This window comes from Pyrgilauda ruficollis, unplaced genomic scaffold (assembly GCF_017590135.1).
Source record: "Pyrgilauda ruficollis isolate IOZ18807 unplaced genomic scaffold, ASM1759013v1 scaffold83, whole genome shotgun sequence".
Taxonomy (NCBI): domain Eukaryota; kingdom Metazoa; phylum Chordata; class Aves; order Passeriformes; family Passeridae; genus Pyrgilauda; species Pyrgilauda ruficollis.
The window spans coordinates 1,073,024-1,100,647 of NW_024530266.1; the positions used below are offsets into that span (position 1 = coordinate 1,073,024).

The following is a 27,624-nucleotide window of genomic DNA, read 5'->3' on the forward strand; positions in this document are numbered from 1 at the left end:
CCAGAGCCTGAGTTACATCCACGACCAAATGAATTCGTGATTACTTATTGTGATTATTTAAAAATAAAATACAAAGTAGGGAGTGTGGCGCAGAGATTGCACTGTGGTTATTATGTAGGCTATAATTAGTGCTTGGAGTGAAATGTAGTTGGAGTGTAACTGTAATCCACAACAGGGTTGCTGTGGAGCTTCAGAGCTCACGTAGTCCATGTTTTTGTCCCAAACTTTTCTTCTTTCTCTTTGTCTCTTTTTTTTTTTTTTTTTTTTTTTTTTTTTTCCAGAGCCAATGAATTCACAGACTTTTCACATTGTTTTCCATTATCCTCACTGTGGTGATATTTTCCCCAATGTGTAGTGTAAATGTTGTTGCCTGTTGCCAAGCCTGTCACACTTTACTTTTTATACATGAACATGGAAATTTTCATGATTTTTTGCTTAGTATCAAGGGTCTAGAAATGTCATTAAACATCTGTGGACAATGAAGCCCTAGGAAAAATGTTGTAGGTAAGCTATGGTAGCAAAGGTTTGTAAGAGCAGCTTCTAATGACATTAGGTCAGAAATCACATGCATTGTATGGTTCATACTTCAAAAAGGGAATTGTCTCTCCTGGAAATTGGGCTGGATGATTTTTTAAGGTCCTTGTTGCATCACAGACTTACCTTTAACCTATGACCAAAAACATTTGAGGTGAATAATGCAACATTTGAAAAGTAAAATCATGAGCTGTTGCAGGACCTTGCTTTGATACAGAATAGACAGGCTTTTTTTCATGCTCAGGCTACTAACTATATTCACAATTAAAGTAGTTTTCTCCAAGAGTATTCACATTTTTGGTCTCCTAAACAGTGTATTCAGTGCATCCAACTGATTGAAAATGTAGTTTGTAGCTGTAAATTAACTCTTGATAACTTAAATAATTTCAGCTATGTGCACTTCCCTTTTTTGGTATTTCTTTTTCTGCATAGGGAAAATATGTGCCATCTTTTTTTCCCAGGTGTTTTCTTCCCTTTATACCCCCAAACAGGACTGATTTTCTGTAAGCATGACTTTTCTGTGGATTTTAATCCCCACTCAGGTTCAGAGAAGTACAGTAACTTTGCTTTTTCATAGCAGCTGGCTTTGGGGTCAGGCTGGGCCCCAGTGGCCCCTGGAAGGATGGTCTGGGTGCTGACTCTGCAGCAGAGATGGCAGCAGCAGTATCCAGCATGGCACAAGGCAGGAGTCATGGAGAAACTAGCCCAAGACTGGGTATTGGATGGCCGAGGAGGATCTTGGCATGAGAGTTTAGAGGAACTGAGAATTCTGTGTTGGATGGCTTGATCAAGGAGAGATCTGGGACAGAAGGGTGGCAAGGATTTAGGGTAGAGCAGTATAGGATGTCTCCTACAGCCCATCTCAAGAATAAATATTTTTTCTTTATTTTAATTTAAGCTCATCTGAAATATGACTTTTTGTACCTTTCACTGACAGCTTTTATTATTTTTGTGTCCTTACTCAGGTCTACTCAAGGAAGTAGAATTTTTGTCAAAGGAGAAACTTGAGCTTCAGTGTCAGGCAGAAAAGGACCATTCCAATTTGCGCTCTCAGATGAAGGTGTTGGAGGTGGAACTGGAAGAGCAGCTGCAAAGTAACCAAGACCTGGCTACAAAGTTACTGGAGATAACTGAATTAAAACAGCAAATTGAAGTTCTTGAAAAGCAGCTTAAAAACCAGCGGCAGTTCATGGATGTAAGTAAGAGACCACATTTCTATGGGTTTGGAGGTAATAAATTCTCATCCTGGTTTGAGACATGGAAGGTGATTCCCAAAATGGGCTCTATTTTTTGGTTGAAATTAAGACCTTAGTGTACTAGTCTCATGAAAGAAGAAAAAAGTTAAATTTTCTATTCAGTTTTTGTAGTATTGCAGGGTAATTCTTCCTTTTTATTAAATGATAATTGTGGTTTGTATGTATGTTGTCAAAAAGGTGCTTTCTTTTTTTTTTATTTCCTTGTCATAGATGTGCTTTCAGGACTACTAGAAGGTAGTCCTGATTAATTATTAATCATAAGTTAACTATTTTTTAAATTAACAATTTCTTCACCACAAAAATAAACCCTAATTATTCTTGTATTCAAGACTGTAATGAAATCTTCAAAAATATTTTGATTCTCTCTGGCTGGATTTACAGGAACAAGCCATAGAAAGGGAACATGAACGCGATGATTTTCAGCAGGAAATTCAGAAATTGGAAGAACAGTTAAAACTGTCAGCAAAGTCACAGACTTCAGGACAGTCCAGAGAGCACAGGGTGAGTAAAATCAGGCTTGGTGGCCAACAGAGTTTTATTACAATTAAATACCAAAACTGTATGTTCTTGGGGGTCTGGGTTGTGGAAGAGCTTTTTCCCTCTGTTACCCAGAGGGCAGATTTTTCCCCAGCTGTGAACTACATTCAGGCAATGAGGGTGCACTTATATTATTTGTTATGGAGATGGAGAGAACTGTTGCAGGTGCTTTACAATAAAGTTTCTGAGTCTGGTTTAAAGGAACCTCTGGGCCTGATTTAAAGGAACCATGGAGGACACCACTACAGACACTCTGCTCTAAAAAGCACCTCTGAGAAATGACTTCTGGGTTCCAAATGTGTTTATTTTTCCACCTAAACAATTGTAATAGAGATGTCCTTTGTCTGCATGCCTCATCCTGTTTAAGTTTATGAATGAGTCCTTGTTTACAGTTTTGTTTGTTTGATGCTTGGCTTCAAAGATTAACTTTTGTTTTTTTTTCTTTTTGATTGGTTGTTTGTTTTCTTTTTTTTTCACATAAATGAACATTATACAGAACTATGAATTGATTCTACAGGTATGGAAAACAGCATGAATGTCTCTTAACTTTTCTTTCCTTTTCCTTTCAATCTCTTCTAGATATGCTTTAGCTTTTCTCCTCTTCTTGATATGTCAAGGCATGACTTGGAGCTAAGAATACAGGTTTTAGGGTGGCAGCATTCTTGCAGGGAATGAATGACTGCTTTCAATTTAATTTCCTGTACATAGGTACTTAGCTCTCCTGGCTTATTGCTCAAAGGTGTTACAGGCAGTTATTCACCAAAACAGCCTTTTGGTGTAAAATGAGAGGTTGAGGTTTGGAGCATGAAACAAAGATACTGGAATGGTGATGATAAAAACTGTTGCCTTTTGTTTGTGGCCTGGCTCTTATAAAAACTTGGAAAGTAGTTAATTTCATTTCCATCTGTCTATTTAAGTACAGCTATGAAATTGTGTACCTCAGTGTTAGAGGTGCACATCTATATCTTAAATATTAATGAATTTCCAGTAAATTAATTTTCCATGCTGGAGGGCATAGCTGAAAAAATGAATGCTGTAGCTTTGCAGCCTCTCTCAGAAAGGATGAAAATTTACTTGGAGAAAAACACACAAGGATGGTAACTAAGCAAGTGACATTTGTGGGTTGGGTGAGGTATACAGGCATTCTGTGCCAGGAAATGTCAGTATTTGCTCACTTGTTTAATGCAGCTGTAACATCAGTAAGTGCTTAACTCACTCCAAAGCAGCTCAAGTGAACTCCTGATTTTTTCAGTAGCACTTATAACAAATTTCCCCCTCTGGTGTTTACTAGGTACAAGGTATGTGTAAGTGGGATTATTTTGTGAAAAGAGTGCTGACTGGTTCTTGGGAGCTGCACTGTGAGAGTGAAGGTCATGTGGAAGTGTTTTCTTAGCTACAGGATTGCAGCACCAGCTTTCTAGCAATGTGGTGTTAAAAACATGCTTTTTATGTCTGAGGTGTCATAGTTTGGGGATTCTGATGCCAAAATGATGTGGCAATAGAAAGATTAGACTTCTAGAAGATTTTTCTGTACCCAAAAGCTTTACTGTAAGACCTGTGTTATGGTTAGCAGTGGTTAGTTGCTGATGAGATGAGAAGGGAGTAAGATACATACACAGTCAAGGAAATGTTAGTGCCTGTAAGCAGCTTGAAAATGTAATCTTCATAACTTGATTTTCTTAATCAGTCTCCTACACTCTCCCTGTTGATTATTTGACTCTTGATTTGCTCAAGTGTGTTTTCCTGCTTTAGTAATATCTCCACAATACTTTGAAGATGTAAAGATCTATGTTAATGCAAAGAATCTTTATTTCATTATGTTGAAGTGGGATTTACATTAACTCAAATACTTTCTGATAAACAAAACATTTATATTGTAAAATCCCATCTTCCTTGCTCATGGGTCTTGACCAAATTACTTCTCCATTCCCACTGCTTTCCTGCCTGAGCTTGCTTTCACTATGCGAAATGACTGTCACACCCTGAGATAGTGTCTGTCACACCAAAGCTCCTAGCCTTGCCTTCACCTTGATTACTGGGATCAATGAATGACTGTTTTCCTGCAGCTAAAATTCAGAATTTTTATCCTCTTCATAGTTAAAGGATTTTTGGAAAGCTAAGTACCTGTCTTATGTTGATTCCTGGGAGTCTTTCTGATGGCATATTTATCCTTCAGTTCTTGGTATCTTCCTCTAAACTGGAATTCCTTGGAATATTGGAAGAGGGTTCTTAGGTTACAGAAATAAACCCAATGCTATTATGAATAACTCATGTAGTCTTGGTGGGTTTTTAATCTGATAACCAACTAACCCCATCACCAAAAGGCTCCTTTGAGAATATACCTTCATCTAGTACTTTGAGAGTACTGCAGATGTTGAGAGAGTAATCAAACATGTATCTAAGAGCTGCTGCATTTGGAAAACAAGATTTCAGAAAGCTAACTTCTTCTTACTTTCTGTGCATATTTAGTTTTATTTTCACCTGAGATTTTAGCACCACTTTAATCCGTAGTAAAACCTCCCTCAATGTGAAATGACTCTTGCTTTCAACTGGCAGGAAATTTGTTCATATTGCCTGAATATCTGTATACTGTGATTCCTGTGTAGGTAGAGTCTTTGCAAGCAGAAATAAAAGAGAAGATGGATGATTACAATAAACTGTTACTAGAAAAGGAGCGAAAACACCAAGAAATTGCAGCTCGTGATAAAGAAATAGAAAATCTGATGGCACAGATCCAAGAGCTGAAGCTCAGCGGTGCTGAGGTCTCAAAGACTGTACAGAGCTTGGAACAACAGCTGCAGAAAATGAAGAAAGTGGAAACTGAACTGAAACAGGTAATTTTAAAATCCTTATTTAAATGGGGTTGGCACTACATGACAGTGGCTTTATGGGGGTTGTCAGTAGTGTTTGTGATGTTGTCTGGCACCCAGTGCTGAGTTAAACTGGTGTGTTAATGGCACATATCACAGCCACAGTTTTAAATAATCTGTGGTTCTGCAAAGTCCATTATAAACACTTGCATACTACTTGTAAGTGGTATGTACTTAGATATTACTTATAAGACTTAAGTAAGATTCAAAGTCCTACTAGGAAGGCTGCTTTTAGCAGTAGTCATGTTTGCTGCTTCAGAGCTGCTCTTGAGTTTGTCTGGAAGCTTCTGAGAAGGTGGTGTTACTGAGCATCCAACACTGAGGGTTTTTAATAAGTACCTGAGTTTAAAATCAAATTATCTTAATCTGTATGTCTTCTTGCTCTGGGTCTGAAGCCAGATCTGTTTGCCATAGTCCAAAACTTCTAGCATTTTGTTACTACTCCTGAGTTATTCACAGCCTAGAGTTAAGAATGACATACAATCCTTTAGCAGAAGTTACCAAACATCTGAATAACTTTTTCTACCATCTGAAACTAAATGTTCAGTGTCCTCCCAGTAATTTTCCTTAGCTGAGTATTGTTGAAAGCTTTGTGGAGATCTTGTTGCCTAAATTCGCATAAGAGGAGGTTATAAGAAGGTGAAGGCAGACTAGAAGGTGCAAATGAAAGGATGAGAAGATGTGCATATAAACAAGGGAAATTGCAATTAAATGGAAGGGGGAAGTGTTCACACTTCCTTAAAGGAAGCTCAGAGTGGCAGTGATATCTCTGACTGGGAGATAGAATTGCCTGAGCAGAGCCAGCTTGGTTGTGCTTTGAGTCAGAGAACTCTAAACCATTCTGAGTTTAATTTTTGCTGTGGTTTTATTCAAACATACAAAAGCCATGCCCATTTACTTTCTGTCTGCCTTGGAGGGGATGGAGACTGTGGAGACTTGCTGTTGGCAAGTTCTCTTTTCTCTGGAATCTTGAGTTGCTGTTAAACAGGCTTTCTTTATCCATGTGAATTCAGAATATTCTTTTGGTTGTCCCCATCCATTGGTGTTTTGTAAATATCTTAAATAAGCCAAACTCAGACGTTCTTGAGTTTGGTTTTTCTTTTTTTTTCCCCAGAAACTAATTCATCCAATCTACACTAAACAAGGTTGTGCTATTCAATTTGCCACCTGAAAGCCTTGTGATAGCTTGTCTTGAAGCAACTTTGTGCAGTAAATAAGTTCCAGTGGAGCTCTGAGAACTATTACATGCCATGGCATTTTTCTGTAAAAGTACACTTGATGTGAATGGTCATTGAAGAATTTTCTTGTCCTCCGAATTCCAGCATATGAAAAATGCATGTATTGCAGGTGATGGAGAAATAATAAATAGATCTGGGAATAGAATGTCTTGAATATAGGACAGTTTGGAACTGAGTAAAGTCACAGCTGACAGATTGATTTGCCCTGCTGATGAGCATGGAGCAGATCTTTGTTCTGTCCTGCCCCAGTTCCTCTCGGTGGTTCAGGTTGCTGATGTGTAACATTGAAGCTCCTGGATAGGGTTGGGTTGGGAGGATCACTCATCCTTTTGCTTGAGATATAAAAAGTGGGGCTGATTTAGGGAGTCTGCTCTCCTATGGATTTTGGGATTCATGGAAGAAGACACCATGTTAGACTACCTGTGAATGACCACCCAGAAAGTTTTACAGTGAAGGTGCATTATATAAAACCCTGATTTTTGCCTAGCTTGACAACTGATTTTTCTGGGTTGCTGTAGCAACCTCAGGCCATGGCAACTGGAGAATGCCAGGAGGAGCTGAACTCTTGTGTGCAGAGCTGTGCTGACCCTGCACACTTGCAGCTTTGCTGTCCAGGGAAAGCAGGGACACTGGAGCCAAGGCAGCCCACTTCTGCAGCAGTCTGGATGCTGCTGAAGGGTTTTGGGCAGTGATCAGTGTGGTTTGGGTCATGTTTTTAGTTGATAAAAACAAAAAAAAAGGCACTGCTCTTGCTTGGGGTTTGGTTTGATTTGATGTGTGTTCTTTCTGGGTTGCCAGAGGGCTGGTTCATATCACAGGTTTCATGCAAAGGCAAGAAAAATGTCTGGTTTTCCCTTTTTGATACTGTGATACAGCATTAATTTTGCTTTTTTTTTTTTTTAATTGCTGTTCCTTTCAGTTGACAATCAGAAGATGCTAGCCATGTGCTCTGAGACTTAGATATCTTGATATAGAGAAAAGATGGTTAAATTTATATATTTTTTTTTACAAATCATGAGTCTAATGGGTCTAAAATAACCTATTAAAGATATGTGCATTAAACTATGGGCAGAGTAAGTGTTGAACAGCAGGGGCAATTACTGCCTTAGGTTTCTTGTCAAGCTTTCCTTTACTGTATTAAGTACAGATATGTATGCTTATTCTTTGGACAATTCCCAAGTGAACCTTTCCTCCTTGGACTGACTCAGCTCCTGAGAAGGACTCTGAGAGAAGGAGGATCAAAAATCAATTTTTTTTTTAAATAAAATAAGCCATGGTAGCTTAGCAGATCACAGGATGGACAAACTTAGTTCTGCTTTATCACATTCTGACTTGATGTGTTTGTGAGTAGGTTTTGACCTACCCAGAACTCATTTCTTAAATTGTGTCCATCTATCAAATTTAGTTTAGCACATAGGTGGTATCATAACAAATTTGGAAATGGCTAGAAGAACAAGGTGTTATGTTCTTAAATGTATAAAGTGTTGTGTGACTGAGACAGTGTAATTTATCACTGAATGCTAAATTTTCTGAAGTTTTTAAATTTAGATTACAAAAAGGGGTAAAAACTTAAATGAGCTAAAAGCATTTAGTTGTTTTGAATTCCTATTTCTTTGTTGGCCACTGGGATTATATATTGCTCTTGATGTACTGGGTGTGTCAGGGTCAATGAAGTTTCAGCAGGATTGTTCTGGTTAAGTAGTTTTATATATTGACATCAATTAATTCTAACATGAAAAAAATTTTTCAGGATAAAGAAGCATTGCAACAGCAGCAGTACAATAACCTGATCCAGATCTCTGCCCTGCAGTCTAAACTGGATGAGGCAAGGCACCGAGTGCCAGTGGATGGCAGTTCTGCCCCAGTGCTGAAGGAGCAGCTGCAGGCAGAGCAGGAAGCACTTCAGGCCAAGGAGAGAGAGGTGAGAGCTTTGGGAGAGTTCTACAGACTGAGCTGCTTTGGCCTCAACAAACCTTCCTTTTTCTTGCTTTGTTCTGTGTTCATCTCCTTTCCTGCTGGAAATTGTCTGGTGGTGATTCACATATCTTGATACTGGTCACTATCAGTTGTAAGCTGATTTTCCTTTCCTTCCAAAGTTGAAATAGACAAGTTTTTGTTTGACAGTGAGAGATAATTATTACATAATTTTTATGTATATTTATATAATTTTATTTTAGATAATTATTATATATTATTATACCATAATGATGTAATTTAACCTGCTTTGAGAGAATGTTTGTGGTGAATTTTTGCGTCAAGCTAAGAAGAAACGCAGAGAAATTGCTCACAATATCTTAAACTCTTACTGGTTTTACATGTATAAATGCATACACAACCCCACTGTATGTTTATATTATTATAATACCTGTGATACAGAAACATAGTCCAATTAAGGATGTGTAAAGAAAAAAACGGGAGTGATCCTCTAGTCAATTGTACACCATTCTTTCAAGAGCAGAACAAGATAATAAAAATTAATTTGTTTAGAGATGGAATTTCCATTTCTCTTATGAAGTCTGATTTCAACAGTCATAATTCCCAAAGCCACTAGACCCTGCTAACCCATTAAGGCAAGAGATGATAAAAACAGTGGATGGCAACATCACACTGCAGAGAAAAGTGTGGTTGTTGAATCATCTCTTTGTTGTCTGTATTATTGGGATTGGCGCTGCAAGGCTCATTTCTGGCTTCTGGGAGGACAAGGATGGTGTTTATATTGACTGCTTGTCTTTGTTCCACATCAAATGCTAATTTGTCTCATATTGTTGCATCCAATGACATCAGTCAAACCTTGATAGCTCACAGTACAGATTAATAGATCCTTTGTGAGCAGGTAGATTTTTTTTTATTTTTTTAAAGAAAGCAGAAACCTGCCTTTGCAGTATTTTGGTTTTGCAGATGAGGAGCTGGAACACAAGCTTCTCACTCTCTTTTAAATATTTATTTATTTATGTTTTATTAATGCAAGTTGATTAGAGTTGAAATCACTGAATTTGCTGAAGTTAATTCTTGTTATTAAATAATACAATGAATGAAGTTTTATCTTGGAGGACTTAATTGCAACAGCTATGCTTTTTTTTTAGATTGCAACTTTGCTAGACCAAGTAGAACAATATAAAGATAACTTGAGCAAGAAAGATGAGGAGATATTGCAGCTGAACTTGCAGTTAGAGATACAAAAAAACTTTAGTACTTCCAACATCATCCAGCTTCAGGCAGAGAATGCACACTTGCAGGTAGGTTTCCTAGCTTTAGTGCACTGCCTAAAATGTCAGAGACCTGCTTACTTGAGTGCTGAGGTCTTCATCTCATGATGCTGTAAACAGATATTTGGGTTTTGTTTCTCTTGCCATCAGAATGTTGCATTAACTTTACAAGGCTAATGCTGCGTATCATAGCCTCCCAGTATTCTGGATTTGTGCTTGTGGCATTATCTTCTGCAGAGATTTGATTTAAATCAAAAGCTGAGGTTATTTTCTGTGTTGGGGCAGTCTAACACAGTGGTGTGAACCCAAAGAAGCTGTAATTGTGTTCCTGAGCTCTTCACCATTATAGTAAGTAAGAGAATGTTTAAATAAAGTCCTCCTTTCTAATGAGATTTTTTGTTATCTCTGGTCAGGAGGATCTAACAAAACTTCATGAGAAGAAAAGCCAGGACCTGGGTATTAGTGATTCCTCAGCTTTGTCATTCCCACAAGCACTGCTTGAAGAAAAGAATCAAGAAATCGATCACTTGAATGAGCAGATGAAGAGACTTCAGCATGAGCTGCAGAATGCTCTGGAGAATAAAGTAAGAGTGCTTACTGTATGTTCATTGCTTGATTTTTGGGGGAAGCAAGGTGTGCAGATTCTTACTGTAAATGAAATCTGTTTGATAAATCTCTTTAGGAAAGTAGAGATTATTTTGAGAAGTTACCAGCTGAAATGTGTGGTCGTTCTTGCTCTTAAATGTGTGATTTAATGCCTATGTGATTCAGAAGAGAAATATAAACTCTGTGTGCAGTAATAATTGCCTATATGCAGTAATATTCAGTGCTTTTCCATTTGCTTAGGTTGCAGAAGACCAAAAACCTGAAATTGAAGAGCTCAGATCACTGGTTGAGCACCTTCGCCTTGACCAGGAGAGGCTGCGGAAGGACAAGGATGAAGAGGTGGAGCAACTCCATGGAGTCATTGAGAAGCTTCAAAAAGAGCTGGCACAATTTGGACCAGTATGTCATGAAGACAGTGATAACCCAGTTTATTTCTATGAAGATGCCTTGGAAAAGTCAGTGGAAAACCTTGAGAATGAGTTGAAGAAAGGACTGGTAGCCTGTCAAGGTGATGCTGATCCAAACAGTAGAAATGAATCGGTACTCTCCAAAGTGAGAGAACTTCAGGAGGAACTGGAGCTTGTCTCAGCTTCTAAAGAAGCTCTGCAGCAGCAACTGGAAAAAAAGGAATTGCAGCTCAAAACAGAAGTGGAAATTTTGGAGAAAAAATGCCAACAGTTGCGAGAGTCATCAGAGCAGTCTGTTGCAGAGCTCACCGCCCTGAGAATCCAGCACCAGGCACTTCAGGAAGAATACAGGATTTCCCAAACTCTCTTGTCTCAGAGAGAGGCTGAGACAAAGATGACTACATCTCGAGTTCAGGAACTTGAAGATAAGGTGAGAGAAAGGGAAGCAAAAATTCTAGAGAAAGAGATGCAAATTAAGACAATGGCAGATCAAAGAGAAGCTGACACAACTGAGCTGCAGTACTTAACAGAAAAAGCAGCAGAGCTCCAAACAGAGTTGGAAAAGAGAGGTGCAAGTCAGGCACAAGATGTTTACAGTCTTCAATTAGAAGTTTCCAGACTTGATTTCCAGGTGCAAGCACTGAATCAGAAAGAAGTAGCTTACTTGAAAGAAATCAAGGAACTGCAGGGGAGCACTGCAAAACTGAAAGGGGAAATCAAGGCCCATAGGAAAGAGCTCGAAGCCCTACGACTGGAAAGAGATGAAATTCTTTCCCAATTGGAGTCTTGCAAGCTGAAGGAGCAAGTAGGTCATGAAGAGTCTCAATTTCTCAAGCCATTCTGCCAGAGTAAAAGAAAAGATGTAGCCCTTAAAAATGGAATTCAGGAATTAGAAGCAAATATTGATGAGTCATTTGGAGTACTGGCTTCCCCTACTGCTAGACTGGTACATGATTTGATTTTTAATAGTATTATTTATTGTAGAGATTTTTTTTAGTAATACATTTCTAGATTAATAGATTAAATACATTTTCCCCATTTTACTCTTATTTTGCCTGCAAGAGTAATTAATAGGTGATATCCCTTCTTTCTTTCCACCTGTGAGTTCTTTCCAGCTTATTTTTTTTCCTCCTGATCTATTGAGGATGGAGGGTGAGAGGATGGGTATCTGCAAGCCGAGCAATGAGCCCACCATGAGCTACCAAAACTGTTTGTCATTCTTCATGGCTGTATTGTAGAACTGCTTGAAAACACCTCATCATGTCTCCTTTCAAAAATTCTTATTTACTGTGACTCTTTCTTGTAATTATTCTGGATCTTCTCTAGAACTACTTGCTCCAAATAACCTAATCTTAAATTCTTACTAAATCACTCAATTTTAGAAAACAGTAGGACCCTTTTTTAAAGAGAGCTGTAGAAATCTGTCCCACACCAAGTTACTGTCTTTAAAGGCTGACTTACAGAGGTAATAAGTGCTAGTTAAGAGGGTTTATATGGAGAGTTCAAGTATACAGGAAAGGAAAAACCTTCAGTGTCAGGCTTATGTGGATTTTCAGGGCCCTGCTTGGCAGAGTGTTATAATAATCACCCAAGGTAGATGACTTATTTAAAGAAATGATAGGATAATTGCTATGTATGATGGCACGTTTATTTTTAAAGCAGAAATGAAGAGTGTAGCTATGCAAAACATGTGATCATTCCTGGTGTTTGTATTTTTATTTGCCTGGAAGTTCACATTTGGAGCAGTGCCATCCGTGCCTGGGTGACTCTGTACGTTCAGGGTCTGCCCCAGAAATCTCTCAGGAAAAGGAAACAGGTGGGGAAAGTGTTAAATGGCCCGTGCAGACTGATGCACTTCAGACCATGGGATGTGTCTGTACAAGGCAGCAGACTTCCAGCCCAGTGGCTGCTGGACCATGTTGTTCATACAGGCAGGCATTGTCAGATCCCTGTTTAAAAAAACAGAATTAATTTAGGATCCAGTGAAGAGAGAATTGGTAACATTTTGAAGGATATCAGGGAATGCTGGCATGCTGGGGGCAGTTAAATTATTTCAAAAAACCACATTTCAAGTAGAAATTCAGAACCTGAAAGGTTTAAATTGATCTTTATGTCAGTACATGCATTTCCATGTTTAAGTGGAAGTTTTTAAGTAGGCTGAGGAGGGATAATTATCAGAATTGGAGAATATGTTGAATCAAAGTAAATAAATTACCACGTCTTCAATCATTCATTACAATAGATTTTTCTTCTATGGATCTAGCTCATCCAGGTATTAGGAAAAGTATAATGCAGCATTGTTAAAGGAGCAAAGAACCCCTTCCTACATTTATGCTTGGGTTCCAAAGTGGAAACCATGTGAAAATTTGGAGATGTATTAAAATGCAAGCTGGAGGAGCAGCAAAATTACTCAAGTCCTGGCAGCTAGCACTAGGCTTAAAACAGATGATTAAGAGTGATGATTAACACAAAAGGATTAAGGTAATGGTCTAAAATGAGAGGGGATAACAGTTATTCACTGTATCTGACAAACTAACAGGTATGGAGGATGAGACAAAATTTCTATGTTGAGAGGTTAAGATAAACTAAAATCTTCTCAAATAGTGCATTATTTAGACTCAGTCACAGAATCAGAGGTTAAGAGTAATTTTATCTTAAAATTACTTATATAAAGCGATTGAAGGAAAAATCAATCAATTCTAAAAGGTCTCTAAGTGCATTTTTCTCAGTTTGTAAAATCATACTCAAATTCCATTAAACAATTAATATGTGTTATTTCATTATAGGAAAAAGATGAAGTTATGTTTGACTTGACAATTCACAATAAAAATCCAAAAGCACAGATTAAGCAATCGCAAGAAAATATCTTGTGCCAGGAGTTGGACATGATTCACAGCTCTGAAGGGGATCAAGATTTGAAAAAGCACTGCCAGCAAATGTTGGAAATTCATCAAACTCCTGATTCACCAAAACACAATTTGAGCATAGACAAAGAGACTCCAAAATATTTCCAGAATTTAATTGCAAGTATGTCTTCATGGGGCTCACCTGAGATCATGAGAAAGCAAGATATAAGCATGGAACTTCAGCCAGTGCTTCACCTGACACCCTTCTCAGAAACTGAGAACACAGATTTTCAAATTATGCACACAAGGTCATCCCTGCAAGGAGAGAATTCCGTATCACTAGGATATTCTAACCTGGATGAAACTGGCAGTGAGGATGCAGCAGTGGGAGTAGATAGAAAATCTCCAGCTTTCTCTGAAAGTACCTATTCTGTTGATGATGATGAAGATATGGAGAAGAAGCTCCTGGTAAGTGATATTTCATGTCTGATTTAATTCTTGTTAAACAAGACTGCTCAGCCCTGTGACCATTGAGGGGCCATGGGCTCCAAGTAGTAGAAACCTACACACTGCTGGCAGTAGGTTCAGTGAAGTTCTGGACATACAATTATTAGTTCCTCTCTTACAGTGATAAAAACTGGTAAATTTGTGATAACACTTAATGTGTCAGTAATTGAGCTATACCTGTAAAATCTTTGCTGCCACAGTACTCAGTGTACTCTAACAGCTCCTCACTTCTTCAACAATCTTTGATTGATTTGTTTGTTGAGTGTTAGAACAGACTCTTTCAAAACTGGATAATAAAGGCTTTTCTTTTTAATTGCTGTATTTTATATATTGTATACATATATTTTTATATATTGTCTGTATTCTATAACTCCACAGGAAGATAAAGTCTGTATTTAAGAAAATTTGTCTTTGGCTGTATATTTGTGTGCCTTGCTTTGATGGGTAATTAAATATAAATACATGTATCTTAAGACTATTAAAAGAGGAAAAAATGGAGACGGAATGGCTTCCAGGGAGCACCAATGTTGCAATTAATCATGGCATTTGCCATGTCTAACACTTGGATCAAGTAGGCATTTGCTTAAATCTGCACTAGTAAAAAAGTTGTCATAAATGCTGAAACCAACAGCTGCATTCAGAAAACCAAAGTAACGTGAAAAATTTCTTCTCAAGCAGATGAGAGAAGCTGATAATCTGACTTTAACCCCTTCTGATTTACAAGATGATGAAAGATCAAGAGCATCTGCCATGAGCGATGGGTGTGGCAGCAGTAAGTTCAACTTTGTAGACTCATTTTACCTTTTGTTAACTTCAGTATTAAAACATGTTTCTCCTTTCTCCCATTTTCTTTTACTGTTGGTCTTTCTTGGGATGCTATGCCTTAGGCATGTGGTTCTTTATTTAGAAACATACATACATACTTACATATATATATATATACATACTTACATATATATATATATATATATACACATATAGGTATGTATATATATATAGTGCCTGCTTTTACCTTTTCATCTACATACAGGACAGAGGCAGGGGGTTTGAGTCCTGACTTAAGTACTTAACTACTTCTCTGGTTCTAAAGGCAACTTAATGATTTTTAACTTGTTGAAGTTATTTGAGATCTCAACCAACCAACGCAATCTGACCCTGCATTCATACAAGCAGAAGAAATCATGGTTGTTTTGCAAGTGGTTGTTCTAGTTTCAAGTTCTTTCCATCTTTATAACACTTTGTGGGGTTGGGGGTTGTCTGTTCTTGCAGATACCAGCTCAAATTTGGCAGCTAATCTAAAGCAGGAGCTACAACCATCAGATCATCTAGATGCCAATGTCATGGCTTACCTGCGATACCGGGGGATAATTCCAGATATTATGGAATCAATGAAAGAAAAGGAAATACTTTCACCACAGATGAAGGTAATGTATGATTAATATGAGCCTACCATACCAGCAAGTTAAAACTGAACAGCAAAAATGAAATGGTAATACAAAATAGCTGCTACATTTACACTGGAAAGTGTTCTGTAATGGGTTTGAACTGCAAGTTGCAAGTTCTTGTCCTTGCATCTCTTGTGACAACATTACTGACATGTGCTTGTACTTGCTAGAATTGAACTAGTTTTGCTAGGACAGCACTGGTGCTGTTTCAGAAGGTGGGGGGTACAAGGACTGCTTATTCTGCTTTATGGGATTGCCTTGGAGGCTTCACAGAAAGTTGTTTAGAAGCATCCAGAGCTGGCTGTCATCATGCTCCTCTGCCTGTTCTTGTCATCCTGATGTGATGGAGGGCTGTGGAAACACCAGTGCAAGGTGTGCAGGGGTAGGTCAGAGCCAGTTCAAGCAACATGAGGAATATACAGAAGACTGAGCAGTGAGTGCTCACTCTAGTCAGTAATTTAAAGCTGAATAAAGTATATGCCTAGAACTCTTTGGTTTGCTCGGCAAGCTCTCAGCCATTTCAAAAATTCCAGCTACAGAAAGGGAGAAATTCTCATCTGTGAGAGACTACAGTGAGTAGGTTACAGTGAGTTCTCAAGTAATAAGAAACTGGAAGAACCCTTTCTGGAAAGTGAACCCTGCCTCCTAATATGCTTAGCAGGTTCTTTCAGCTTGCCCAGCAAACTGGAGGAAGGTAAGCCTGAATCCAAACTCACTCAAGCTACCTGGCACAGGAAACTCACAAGATGAAGGAGGCTGTGCCTTTATTGCTGCTCAAGTCAGAACTAAGATCCTTCCCCCATCCATCTGCCCTTAAGAGACATGATGCTCTAGGGTTGGAGAAGGAAGAACACATGGAATAACTGCTGTGATCCAGGAAAAGCCAAACATGCAAAGCTAATGAAACCATCTGCTGGCATTAGAACCAGTGCTACCAGAAAAGTGCATCAGGTGTTAGTAATTGGAGATTCCTTACTGAGAGGCACTGAAGCACCCTCCTGCCATCCACATACTTTCTCTAGAGAAGTTTGTTGCTTACCAGCAGCTTGTATTTGTGGTGTCATTGAGGCTGCCAAGGGTCTAACAGCACTGGAACAGGACAGTTTGGGACCATGGGTGATATTCTCTATCCTCCCAGTCAGAGGAAGGGAGCCAGGATAGAATCCCTGGCACCTGGTGCAGTACTCAAGGTTTTCATTTTTATTAACATGGATTTACCTTTGAGAAGCCAGAAGTGTTGAGAGCTCATGGAGTTCACCCAAGTGAGACAAGAGTGTCTCCACCAATAACATGGCCAAACCTATAAGGAAAGCTTTAAATTAAATGAGGAAGGGACTGGAGGAATGAAGTCCCTCCTATTGTAAGGAAAAGATCAGATTCAAGAGCACTGGAGGAACCTGGACATAGGTAAGTCCATGGGACCCAAAGATATGAATCCCAGGGTCCTGAGGAAATTTTGCAGTTGCAATTGCCAAGCCACTCTCCATTGTTTCTGAAAAGTCACAGCAGTCAGATTAAGTCCCTGAGAGAAAAGGCTGCTATGATTCCCTTTCTTAAAAAGCTTAATAATGAGCACCCTGGAAACTACTGGTCTTTCAGCCTCACCTCACTGCCCAGTAAGATCATGAAATGGGTTGGACATAAGTACAGGATTTCTTGTGGTGACACACTGGCACAGAGAGGTGGTGGATCCCTAGGAGTCCATCCCACAATCCATTCAAAATGAGACTGGATGGGGCTTTGTGCAGCCTGAAATAAGATGCTCCTCATGCCTGTCACAGCAGAGTTGGACTAGGTATGGTCTTGAAAGGTCCCTTCCAACTGAAAACCATTCTGTGTATAAAAAATTCTCTGTCAGAGACTTCATGGAAGAGATGATTTTTATTTTACCTTGAGACAGATTTTTTTTTTCCAGTTTCTTTTGTGAAGCATCAATTTAGGCTTTACTGTCTGTAAGATCTGAGTGCATATTCCAGTACTGAATGTTTAGTTTGAACACTTTACTGTGCTTTTGATATTAGTGTTTACTAAAGGTTTTCATTGATTATTGAAGTAATCACTATTTTGATTCCAGTGACAGAAAAGCAACTTAAGTTTCTTCAAAAGTAATTTAAAAAATGTGCAAGGAAAGAATATCGAGAGTTAAATAAAAGTACTCTGTGTTGTTTTTAAATTGTGTAGCAATGAGGAACAGCTCCACATGGAGGCTGGGATATTTCTGATGAGATGTGTGCAAGAAAAGGATTTAAATCTCCAGTGACCTTCCTTGAAAAGAGGCCAGGAAACATCTGTGCATGATGTAATAGTTTGTGAACAGGGAATTTATTTAAAATACGTTATTTGGCCTGACAGTGTCAGCGGAAACAATTTCCACTGTGTAAATTATTAAAACTGGCTATTTTGGGAGCTGATGTTTGTACATCATTTGCTAAATTAAGCCAAGGTTGTCTAAATACATAATTTAGTTTTCTGGCATCACTGGGGTTTGGTAACATAGCTTCAGACTTGATAGAATTTAATTTATTCCCAGGAAAGTTAGCTAAATGGTTCAGAAACAAAGGTGAAGTACAGCCCTTTGGCATAAATAATAATTCATGCTTAATTGCATCTTAATGTGTTGATACAGACACCTTATTTTTGTTGTCTAATGCTATCCCATCCTACTCTTACACTGCCAGAATGCTGATGCCTGTTTCCTAATATTATCTTTTTTTTTTTTCTTCTCAGACTGTGCTGAAGATGGTGTATGAGGAGAGCCACAAAATATTGGCTTTGTCAGAGCATCCCTTGGCTTTGAGGGAGCTGAAGAACGTCCCTCAGACCCAAGTGGCCATGGAGGGCTGGCAGAAGGAGGGATTGTCCCTGCTGGATGCTATCCAGTCACTGAAGGATTACCTCAGCAAGGTGGCAGAAAGAAGAGACAAGGTATGGCTATAAAATACCCTTTAAAGCAAGGGAGCCCAGTTGTGTGTGTATACATGAATGTATATTATATATATAATATGTTATGAGGCATGTCTGTGTGTTTATATGTGTTTAAGGAGTAAGGGACAGTACTCTTTAAACACTTCTAAAAGTGCTTTGATTAACAGATATACTCTTATGGTATGAAAGATGCTGGGTTAGAGGTTGAGAGAGATGCCATTTTAAAAAAATATATTTTAACAGGAAGCATCAGGTGTTGCTGCTGACTGGAGAGGAGAGCTTCTGCAAGCAGTACAGAGTGTGTTTGAGAAGGAGAGAAATGTGTTACAAATTGACTTGAAGTCTCACTTCTCCAATCCTACATCTGGTGACACAACTTCATTAGAGGAAAAGCTGGAGTATATAATGAAAAAACAAGTATGAAAAGCTTTTAAAGTGTGCTGCTCATAAATCACTTTATTCTATTTTTAATTTTTTTTGCAGTTTTATTGCTTGTGTTGTTAAATCTTTTGTATTTTTATATTATTATCTTGTATGTCTTGTATAATGCAAATGGTGTGGGATCAGTAGCTTTTAGAGTTTCTGTTATGGTAGCATTTTTCTTGTTCACGGTGTTACAAAGCCTATTGGTTATTTTAGCTGGCATCAAGAAAGACTGTGATAGTGAATAGGAAATACAAATTCTTTTCCTCCTTACCATTCATCTAGAACTTCACAGACCTCTCTTGCAAAGGGTATATATTGAACTAACTCTGAATCTGGGGGCTTTTTGCCAACAATATTTAGTTTCTAGGTTGTAGTAATTGTTGTGTATGAACTCAGCAAGGCAAGTGAAGTGGGGTTTTTCTTTTTTGCATAATGTTAACATTTTGCATTAATGTGAAGCGTGAACTTAGTCATTTGAGTGCTTCGGTACAAAACTTGCACTGCCAGAGTTTTCTTAGTACTTATCCTTGCAGAAGACGTGGAAATAGCCTTGTAGTTTGAATAGGCCTTGGTTTGTTTCAGGAGGAGCAGAGGCAGATGGTTGTGGAGCACCTCTTCTCCTCAGACCGGAATAGCCTGCTCTCAGAAATCCAGGACCTCCGAGCTCAGCTCCGCATGACACATCTGCAGAACCAGGAGAAGCTGCAGCAGCTGCAGGAAACCCTTACCAAGGCTGAAGAGCATGGGAACAAGCAGGAACACCAGCTCCGGAGGAAAGGTGATTCTTACTGGCTTTGTCAGCTCTTTGTCTTCTACATCAGTTCCTTTTTGCCTGAAAGGTAAAAGGCAAAAAAAAAGTGTCTTGCAAAGAAGCAGATGCTGTATAATTCCTCAGCTTCACTGAATGCACTCAGGTTGTCTATGATGAGAGCAATTCTTTCTCATATCAGTAGTTACGACAAATCTGTGAGAAGCTGTGAAATAACCCAAAGCAATGGAACTGAAGTAGTGTATACATGGAGAAAACCCAGCAAGGATAGTAAAACCCCTGTTTGTGTATCTGTATGTTTGCCTGTAGAGAATCACAGAATCATTTAGGTTGGACAAGACCTTTAACACTAGGGAGTCCCATCATAAACAGTGCCAAGGCCACTGCTAAACCATGTTCCTGACTAAATAAGCAAGCCTTGGTTTTCACAGCAGGTTCCCTTTATGTAATAAAGAAACAAGTGCAAGTGACCTTCGTCAAAAATAAACATCTCTCTCAAAGCAAAACACTGCTTTTTCCTTCTTTTTGTTTTCCCATCACTATCATTAAGGATTCAGCCATTTAATGGCACATGTACTAGTCCAATAGAGGAAAGTCTTGTGGACATCCAGAAGTTTATTGCTAATTTTATTTACATAATGCTGTAGACATAGGTGCATTAATTGTTTTTAAGTACTTTTCAAACAGGGACCCCCAAATTTAGGGAGAGTTGTTTCTCTTAACTCACTGGCCTGAAGAGAGCTGGCAAAACAGGTTCTATATAGTGATTCCTGTCATAAAATGTTTATGTAAGTGGATAGGTTTCTTTAATGAGTTTTAAAATCCATTAGTGATATTACAGAACATGACAATGATAGAATCATTGTGTTTGTGCATCCTTCTTCTGATTCCTCTCATTTGAAAAGAGATTAATTCTTCAGACAAAAACACTTCAATACAGCTGATTTTTTTTCCTAATTTGGATTAGTGTAAGTGATATCATATTGTCAAGGTCTCTGTAATATAAATAACTGTTACAGTGTTTTCTTATCCTAGTTGAATTATTGGAATATAAGCTTCAGCAGGAAAAATCTATTGTAAGTGACTTGCACAGCACCCTCTCTGAGGAGCAGAAAAGATCCTCTGAAACATGTGATCTCCTGAATCAAGAAAAAGCATCCCTGAAATCAGAGCTTTCTGGAAGCAAGCAAGAGAATGAAAGGTTGCAGAAATCCCTGGAAGAGCTTCAGAGGGAAATAAATCCTTTACGGTGAGAAGCAGATTTATTCATTTAGTTGATTTATCAGCAGGTCTGAAAGAGCTTTGTACTAATTGGATCCATAAAGCATTTGGAAACACAGGGAGGAAAACTAGGGTCTCTCAGTTTTAAGGGTTATGTTTTCTTTACTAAATTCTGTCATCTTGGGTATGTTCCTTTCCCACTCCCTTCTTAGTGTATGCCAATATTTTGCTTTCCTCTCACAGGACAACAGCTTTGCTCTGCCAGAATAAATAACCTATCTCTTAATTGTTACTAAGTCGAGCAATTCTGGCTTGGCCTGCAGGGAGACAAATGTTTTCAGATGCTGACTAGCTTGAAAACTTGAAAACTGACTCTCTTTAGAAAGAATAGAGGCCACCTTAAAGAAACAAATCAATAGAAAGAACTCAGAGAAACCAACCCAAAATGTCTTGCTTGTGATGCTGGTGAAGGATGTTCTGTTCTGAATGTAGAAGTGTCATTTTGAACTTTGCAGTGTTGAATTGGAAAAAAAAGAAAAGGATTTGGCAGCTGCACTTGAAGACTTGCAGGCTGAGCAGCTGAAGGGATCAGAGCTGCGAGGTTGGTTTGAGGAACAGCAGCGTCAGCAGAGGAAAGCAGAGGATGAAAAGACAAAGGCCATGGAGGTAACGCCCAGCTCCCCTGGGGCATGACGTTAACTAGCAAGTTATTTGTGCAGTCTTCTTCACCTCCTCTGTTCCTTCTTTAATAAGTGTTAAAACCCCCAAACCTTTTCTGAATGTGCACAGTGTCTTTTCTCACTGAGTTAAAGCTTTCAGTTACTTTCATTAATTGCACGTGCAGAAGTAAACCAAGGTTGAATGCTGTGTTGGGGTTTTTTGTTCCACATCTTGTTAATGTTTTTTCCTTTCCCACTTTCCCCTCTTGTGTACTGCCCCTTGCTGAGCAGGGACAGACAGATCCTACAGCTGTGTAAGTGCACCCTTAATTCCACAGCAAGCTTACCATGAGGGTGTGAGATGTATGATCTCTGAGATTATAAGGAAAACCACCCAATGATAAATAGGTTTGGCAGAGTAAGTGGAGCCTTTTCAATATAATACGTATTTTTGGAGGTTAACCAAAGTCATCCTGTTCCCTTCTAAGTTGAACAGAAAACAAGTAAACAGCTTTCTCTCCAAGACTGTAATAGCAATGACTCAGTGCTTGTAAGAGGCCTACAGTAAATGGAAAAGGAGCAAGATTTAACATAAACCATTTCTTAAACCCCAAAACTAAATCTCTCAAAGAATTCCAAAGAGTCCTTAAATTCCCTAAGTGAGGAAACACACTTCTGACTATTTCCTTATAGTCTGGGTTCTCCTCTCATCTTCCTGGTAGTTGTTTAAGTTTGTGAATGATTTTTGTTGGGATGTTTGTTACTGCTGCATGGTTAGGAAATGTTGCTACCATCTTTCTCCTTTTCAGAAACCTGCTCATGCAAGGAGGACAGAGTAGCCAAGGCCAGGAGAAAAGTGCTTTGCCCCAGCACAGATTAGTCTGGCATTCACAAATCTTTATAGAAGCTCCATTATGGAAAGTTTCTACCTGACCTAGCTTTCTAGGAGATAACAAATGGTGCTGGCTGTGTGGAGGGCAGGGTAGACCTCCCTCCTAGGACAGCAGTGCCAGCTCTGCAGTGCCCTACACTGACCCTTCAGTCCCTGCCTTTCCTTCTGAAGAAAGACTGGCTCCCAGAATGGACCTAGAGATAGATTTTAAAGGGAAAGAGGGTAGTTTTTGGACTTGATATAAGGAGGAAATTCTTTCCTGTGAGAGTGGTGAAGCATCCAGATTACCCAGAGCAGCTGTGGCTGGCCCATCCCTTGAAGTGTCCAGGCCAGGGCTTGGAGCAACCTGGGATAATGGAAGGATTCCCTGCCCATGGCAGCGGGTGGGAATGAGATGAGCTTTAACATCCTTTCCAACCCAGACCATTCTGTGATTATTTTTTTTCAGTGTCTAGTCTGTGCTTTGAAGAGATGGACTGCCAAGTCTTGAAGCTTTACATCTACTCTTACTGCTTAGATTTTTCTTTTTAAAACAACAGGGTTATTGCTATTGCAGATGTTACTTATTAATGGGATTGAGTGATGTAAAAAGTTGTGATTTCCTAATGAGGATCTTACTAACTGAAGAAGAAATATTGTACTGGCAGATACATTAAAATGATAATTTTTGGTTTTGTTGCTTGGTGCCATATTCCTAAAGAGCATTTTTCTGTCACTTGTAATTTTAAATTAAACTTTTTAATACCTGAACTACTCTAGTTAAGTCTTGAATATCTTTTCGGATAAAATAGGAGGTTGAAAATTGCTATATGCCAGCCAGTCCCACAAATGAGTGTTTGTGCTGGAATAGTAATGTGCTCTCCCCCCTTGTGCCCAGGAGCTGCAGGCTGCCCTGGATGTGCAGTTGGTGCAGAACTGCCAGCTGGCCGTGTCCTTGGAGCACGAGAGGACAGTGACAGACAACCTCCGCAAGGAGCTGCAGATCGAGCACTCCCGCTGCGAAGCCTTGCTGGCCCAGGAGCACAACAAACTGAGGGAGCTGCAGAAAAACCTGGAAGCTGAGAAAAACCGGTCCTCGGAGCTCCTGGATTCCTTGAATCATGAGCGTGTTCTGACAGAGCAGTTGAGCGTGAGAGTGAAGGAAGGGGCTTCCTGTCAGCACAGGGAGTCGCTGCTGGAACAAGCCTTTGTCAGAGAGCTCCAAGCCCAGCTGGAAGAGGAGAGGACCCGAACCATGGAGCTTGCTGCTGTTATTGAGAAAATGCACCAGAAGGCCATCCTGTCCAAAAGGCAGCTGGAGGCTGAGGTACAGATGTGCTGTGAGGAAACCCAGAAGGAGAGGGAGGTCAGTGACAAACTGCGAGCCACCCTGGAGTCTCTTCAGGCACAAAAGCAAGAGGTGATCCGTTCCTTGGAGGCCCAGAGGGAGAGAGAGGTCAAGCTGAAAGTTGACTGGGAACAACTGCAGTCACTCTTCAAGCTGGTTAAAGAGCAAGATAAGAACAGGAAAGAGGAGAGGGAGAGAGAGCAGAAACGGCAGCAACAGACAGAGCTACAGAAACAGAAGGACTGGCAGAGAGATCAGGAGAGACTGGTGAGAATGCTCTGCCTTACACTGAAATAGCCACACGCTGGGATTTAACCTTCTGGATGGTATTCTTTGATTGGAATGTTTCCTTCTGTTAAAGCATTCTGAAAAATGCATTGAATGAGCTCTTGTCCTGCTTGTGTGAAATGTAGCTGTTTTCAAGGGATTGTGTCTGGATTTATCGTTGATGGAAGTTGGTCTTTAAAGTTGATCTTTAAATTTTTACCTGTGCTGATTGTTCACAGGTGGGGATGATGGGTTAAATGCAGCATGGAACCAAACTAACTTTCATGCCATTGCCCTTATTTTTTGAGTTAGGGTCCCAGTCATTCCTTGGGAAACTATTGGTTTCACCCTGGGTTTTTCCTTGGATGGAGACAATGCCCACTCCAGTGTCATTAAATGGCTTCCGAGTGGCCCTGGGAAACAGTGCTCTAAGCCTTCCCCCAAAAGTGGTCTGGCAGTTCATGAACACCCAGATGGATATGCTGATTAGGTGTGGTGACACTTACATAAGTGGGTATATATGAGATGCAATTAACTACTACTTATTTTGTTCAAACAGCAAAACTTGGAACGGCAACACCAAAGGGATGAACAAAGAATTAAAGAACTGCAGGAAATACTGGCAGTATTAAGAGAAAGAGAAAGAAATCCTCCAACTCCAAACTGTCGGGAGGAACTCCTGCATACCTCAAGCAAAGATGGAAGTCCCACACAGCCTGTGACAAAAGAAACTGAAAAACCCCACTTGCAACAGCAGCAACAACAGCTGGAGAAGATAAGGCAGCAGTTGCTCTTTGTGGTTGTGCACCTGAATGAGTTCATCTATAAAACTCTGGATAAGTGAGTTCATAAAATAGCACTTTGCTTTCCATCCTGCTTCTTAACTTGTGTGTGTCATGGCTGAGAGCCCTTAGCTCTTTTAATTCTTAAAAACTAACAGAACTTGCTAATTTCTCTGCATATTTGTAGTAATTTGTGGGGTAAATATTGCATAAGTAAAGCCTCAGAACCTTAAAGGTCAAGTAGTGGGAAGAAGCAATTAAATGTGTGTTAACATTCTTACAAATGCCTGATACTGAAAAGGTATTTCTGCCTAACAGAACGGTTAATGACTGGTCTGCATCAAATGATGAAGCTGTAGCCTCTTTACTGCAGACATTAAGGGAACTAAAATCAGATTTGTCTCCTCCTACATCTCAGGTAAGGAAAATATTAACATATTGTAATGTCTCACTCTGTTTTGTCATATTGCAGACTCTGCTTCTGAGAGCGTTTTTTTCCTAGACATGTAATGTGTCCAAGGATCACAAGCTTTGGGATGTGTTGCTGTAGCTTCTTTATGCATCCAGGGATAGGTTTTTTTTCACCAAAATGCCAAGTACTTTTTTTTCAAAAAGCACCATAGTGGTTTGTAATCTCAGGAGGGCTGTTCTGACCCAAGTGTGCAGTATTGCAAGTACTTTACATAAGCCCAGGGATTACCCAAGACCAAGCTCAGGTCTATTAATACAAAACACATAAATGCATGACTTTTAGATTCCATCTGATTTATGTATTTCTCTTACAATAGTCAGAGATGTATGACTGTCTGATAAGTGACAAGTTTTTTGTCTCTTCTGTTCATAAGTCTAATGTGTGACAAGTTGCCTTGGATTTGCAGCTCTCCCTGTGTCTACCTGCTTACAAAATAGTTAATATTTTCCTTCTGTCACCTGTGCAGCCACACAGGTGGTTATGGCCAAATGGATCATCTGCAGCCTTGAGGAGGGGGATGCAGCCTCTTCTCCAAGTTCATGGGGTTATTTGGGTTAAGCCTTCCTCTCACAAACTTTTAGAGCTGTCAGCTGTAGACAAAAGTCTTGTTGGAGCAGAGTTCCCTCCTTCAGAGATTGACCACACAAAAATAAAGGAACTCAAGTTTCCTGAGGGTTTTTTTTGTTTTTTTTTTAAACAAAGAAGTGTTCAGTAGAGCACTTTGAAGTCACATGCCTTTCTAGAGATGAGGAGAAAAAACTCCACCTCAATAGCTTTTCTTCTGTGGGCACCAACAATCCCTCCTCTCTGCCCTCTTTTCAGGCTTTGATTTTTTTTTTCCAGAATCACCTTTTTCTTCAGTCTCCTCCCTGAATTTCTCCTTCCTTTAAGGTACTGAACCACATGCTCAGGAGACCAAAGAAATTTTCTGCTGTTCCCCCCTTGAGTTACAATAAATTGGGGAGTATTGGACAGGGAACCTGGCAAAATGTCAGCATGGAAAATCTGTGCCAAATGGAGCTGTGTGGTCAGTCAGCTGCCAAATGGTGCAGCAGAAGTCAAGGACATAGATGAGTCATGCAGAACTCCCTCAGATACCACAGACTGTACTGAAATAAGTTGCTAGGAGAAACTGGGGTCAGTTGTTTGTAGTGGCTTCTCTAATGTATAGATTTTGTTTCAAGGGATAAAACATCAGCTACCTTAAAAAAAAATCTTCTCTTTCTTTTGTGATCTACTGCATCATGCACTGATGTAACTGATGACCCGTAAATTTGTAGTTGATACAAAGAGGGTTACAAAGGCAGAACTTCCATGAAGAGTTGGAGCTGGAGTCCTGGGTCTCATTCCTTATCACAAAACTCAGTTTCACAGAATCACAACATGGTTTGGGCTGAAAGGGACCTTAAAGCCCGTCTTGTTCCACCTCCTGCCATGGGCTGGGAACCTTCCACTAGACCAGATGGCTCCAAGCCCTGTCCAACCTGGCCTTGGACACTTCCAGGGATGGGACAGCCACAGCTTCTCTGGGCGCCAGACTCTCAGACTTGAATGTGATTTTTCAGAATTTTTCACAACTTGTTTTTGTTGTATGTGCAGCTTGTTTCTGCATGTACACAGACATCTTCACTATTTCTGTGCTGCCTGTGGATGTAGAAGAAAGCCAGATGAAAGTCAGAAGGGCTTTCAATGCATTTCGGTTTCCCATTGTGCTGTTCAACAGCTGAATGCCATTGCTGGTTTTCGGGCTCCTTGTTATTATGTTTTCATTTGTCATAAAGTTGGGTTATTACTCGGTTTGAGATGTTTGATTGTGAAAACAATGTGCAAAACCCATTGTGGCTCACGTTCTTTAGGTTTCTGTTTTAGGTGAGATCTACAGGTGATGCTGGCCCTGTTCAAGAGCTGGAAAGAGAGGCTTGGCAACGAGAGAGGAACACGCTGCAGAACATGCTGAAACAGGCAGAAACCCAGCTGGCTAAAGCCAATGCTGAAATTGAAAACAAACCAGTGGCAGAAACTTCCCATCCTAAGGTAAAATCATGGGGGTAGCCAGCAAAGGGGGTCTCTGGAGCTTGCACAGCCAGGAGGTATCATTTGAAACTGATCTGGTGGGGAAAAAAGGGATCTGTCAGATTATGGCATTTATCTTTCACTTACTGCTGTAATCTTCAGTTGCTATTTTAAAAGGTTGATTTTCTAGAGAAACAGCTTGATATATTATTTTAAATTAGAAGCTTTCCCCATATGTACCTCATCAGAGAAGTTCCTTTGGAATTTTTTCAGTGTTAGACAGGAACTTGCATCAAAAGTAATCTGGATCTTTGGAATTTCTTTCCACACTTAAATGAGAGGGAGACTTGGATTTCTTGTCTAAGCATGGAAATAGAAAACGATCATTATTTTTAATCCCTGCTAACTAATCTTAAATA

General features: G+C 39.5%; 1 protein-coding gene across 13 annotated transcripts in view; it reads left to right on the forward strand.

The window, feature by feature from the left end:
• The window catches only part of PCNT (pericentrin), a 71,401-nt gene that overhangs the window by 38,774 nt on the left and 5,003 nt on the right, over positions 1 to 27,624 (forward strand). For 6 of the 13 annotated variants that reach the window (XM_041487690.1, XM_041487695.1, XM_041487694.1 and 3 more), the window contains 20 exons: positions 1,500 to 1,729; positions 2,172 to 2,291; positions 2,824 to 2,844; positions 4,934 to 5,161; positions 8,186 to 8,356; positions 9,519 to 9,671; positions 10,055 to 10,225; positions 10,488 to 11,600; positions 13,441 to 13,968; positions 14,683 to 14,779; positions 15,277 to 15,431; positions 18,180 to 18,377; positions 18,621 to 18,794; positions 19,386 to 19,581; positions 20,608 to 20,821; positions 21,309 to 21,459; positions 23,222 to 23,938; positions 24,498 to 24,778; positions 25,039 to 25,138; positions 27,062 to 27,226. In XM_041487690.1, coding sequence (XP_041343624.1) covers positions 1,500 to 1,729; positions 2,172 to 2,291; positions 2,824 to 2,844; positions 4,934 to 5,161; positions 8,186 to 8,356; positions 9,519 to 9,671; positions 10,055 to 10,225; positions 10,488 to 11,600; positions 13,441 to 13,968; positions 14,683 to 14,779; positions 15,277 to 15,431; positions 18,180 to 18,377; positions 18,621 to 18,794; positions 19,386 to 19,581; positions 20,608 to 20,821; positions 21,309 to 21,459; positions 23,222 to 23,938; positions 24,498 to 24,778; positions 25,039 to 25,138; positions 27,062 to 27,226 — 5,183 coding nt within the window. The remainder of the gene's footprint in view (positions 1 to 1,499; positions 1,730 to 2,171; positions 2,292 to 2,823; positions 2,845 to 4,933; positions 5,162 to 8,185; positions 8,357 to 9,518; positions 9,672 to 10,054; positions 10,226 to 10,487; positions 11,601 to 13,440; positions 13,969 to 14,682; positions 14,780 to 15,276; positions 15,432 to 18,179; positions 18,378 to 18,620; positions 18,795 to 19,385; positions 19,582 to 20,607; positions 20,822 to 21,308; positions 21,460 to 23,221; positions 23,939 to 24,497; positions 24,779 to 25,038; positions 25,139 to 27,061; positions 27,227 to 27,624) is intronic. The other 7 variants (XM_041487691.1, XM_041487697.1, XM_041487692.1 and 4 more) reach the window with 5 other exon arrangements.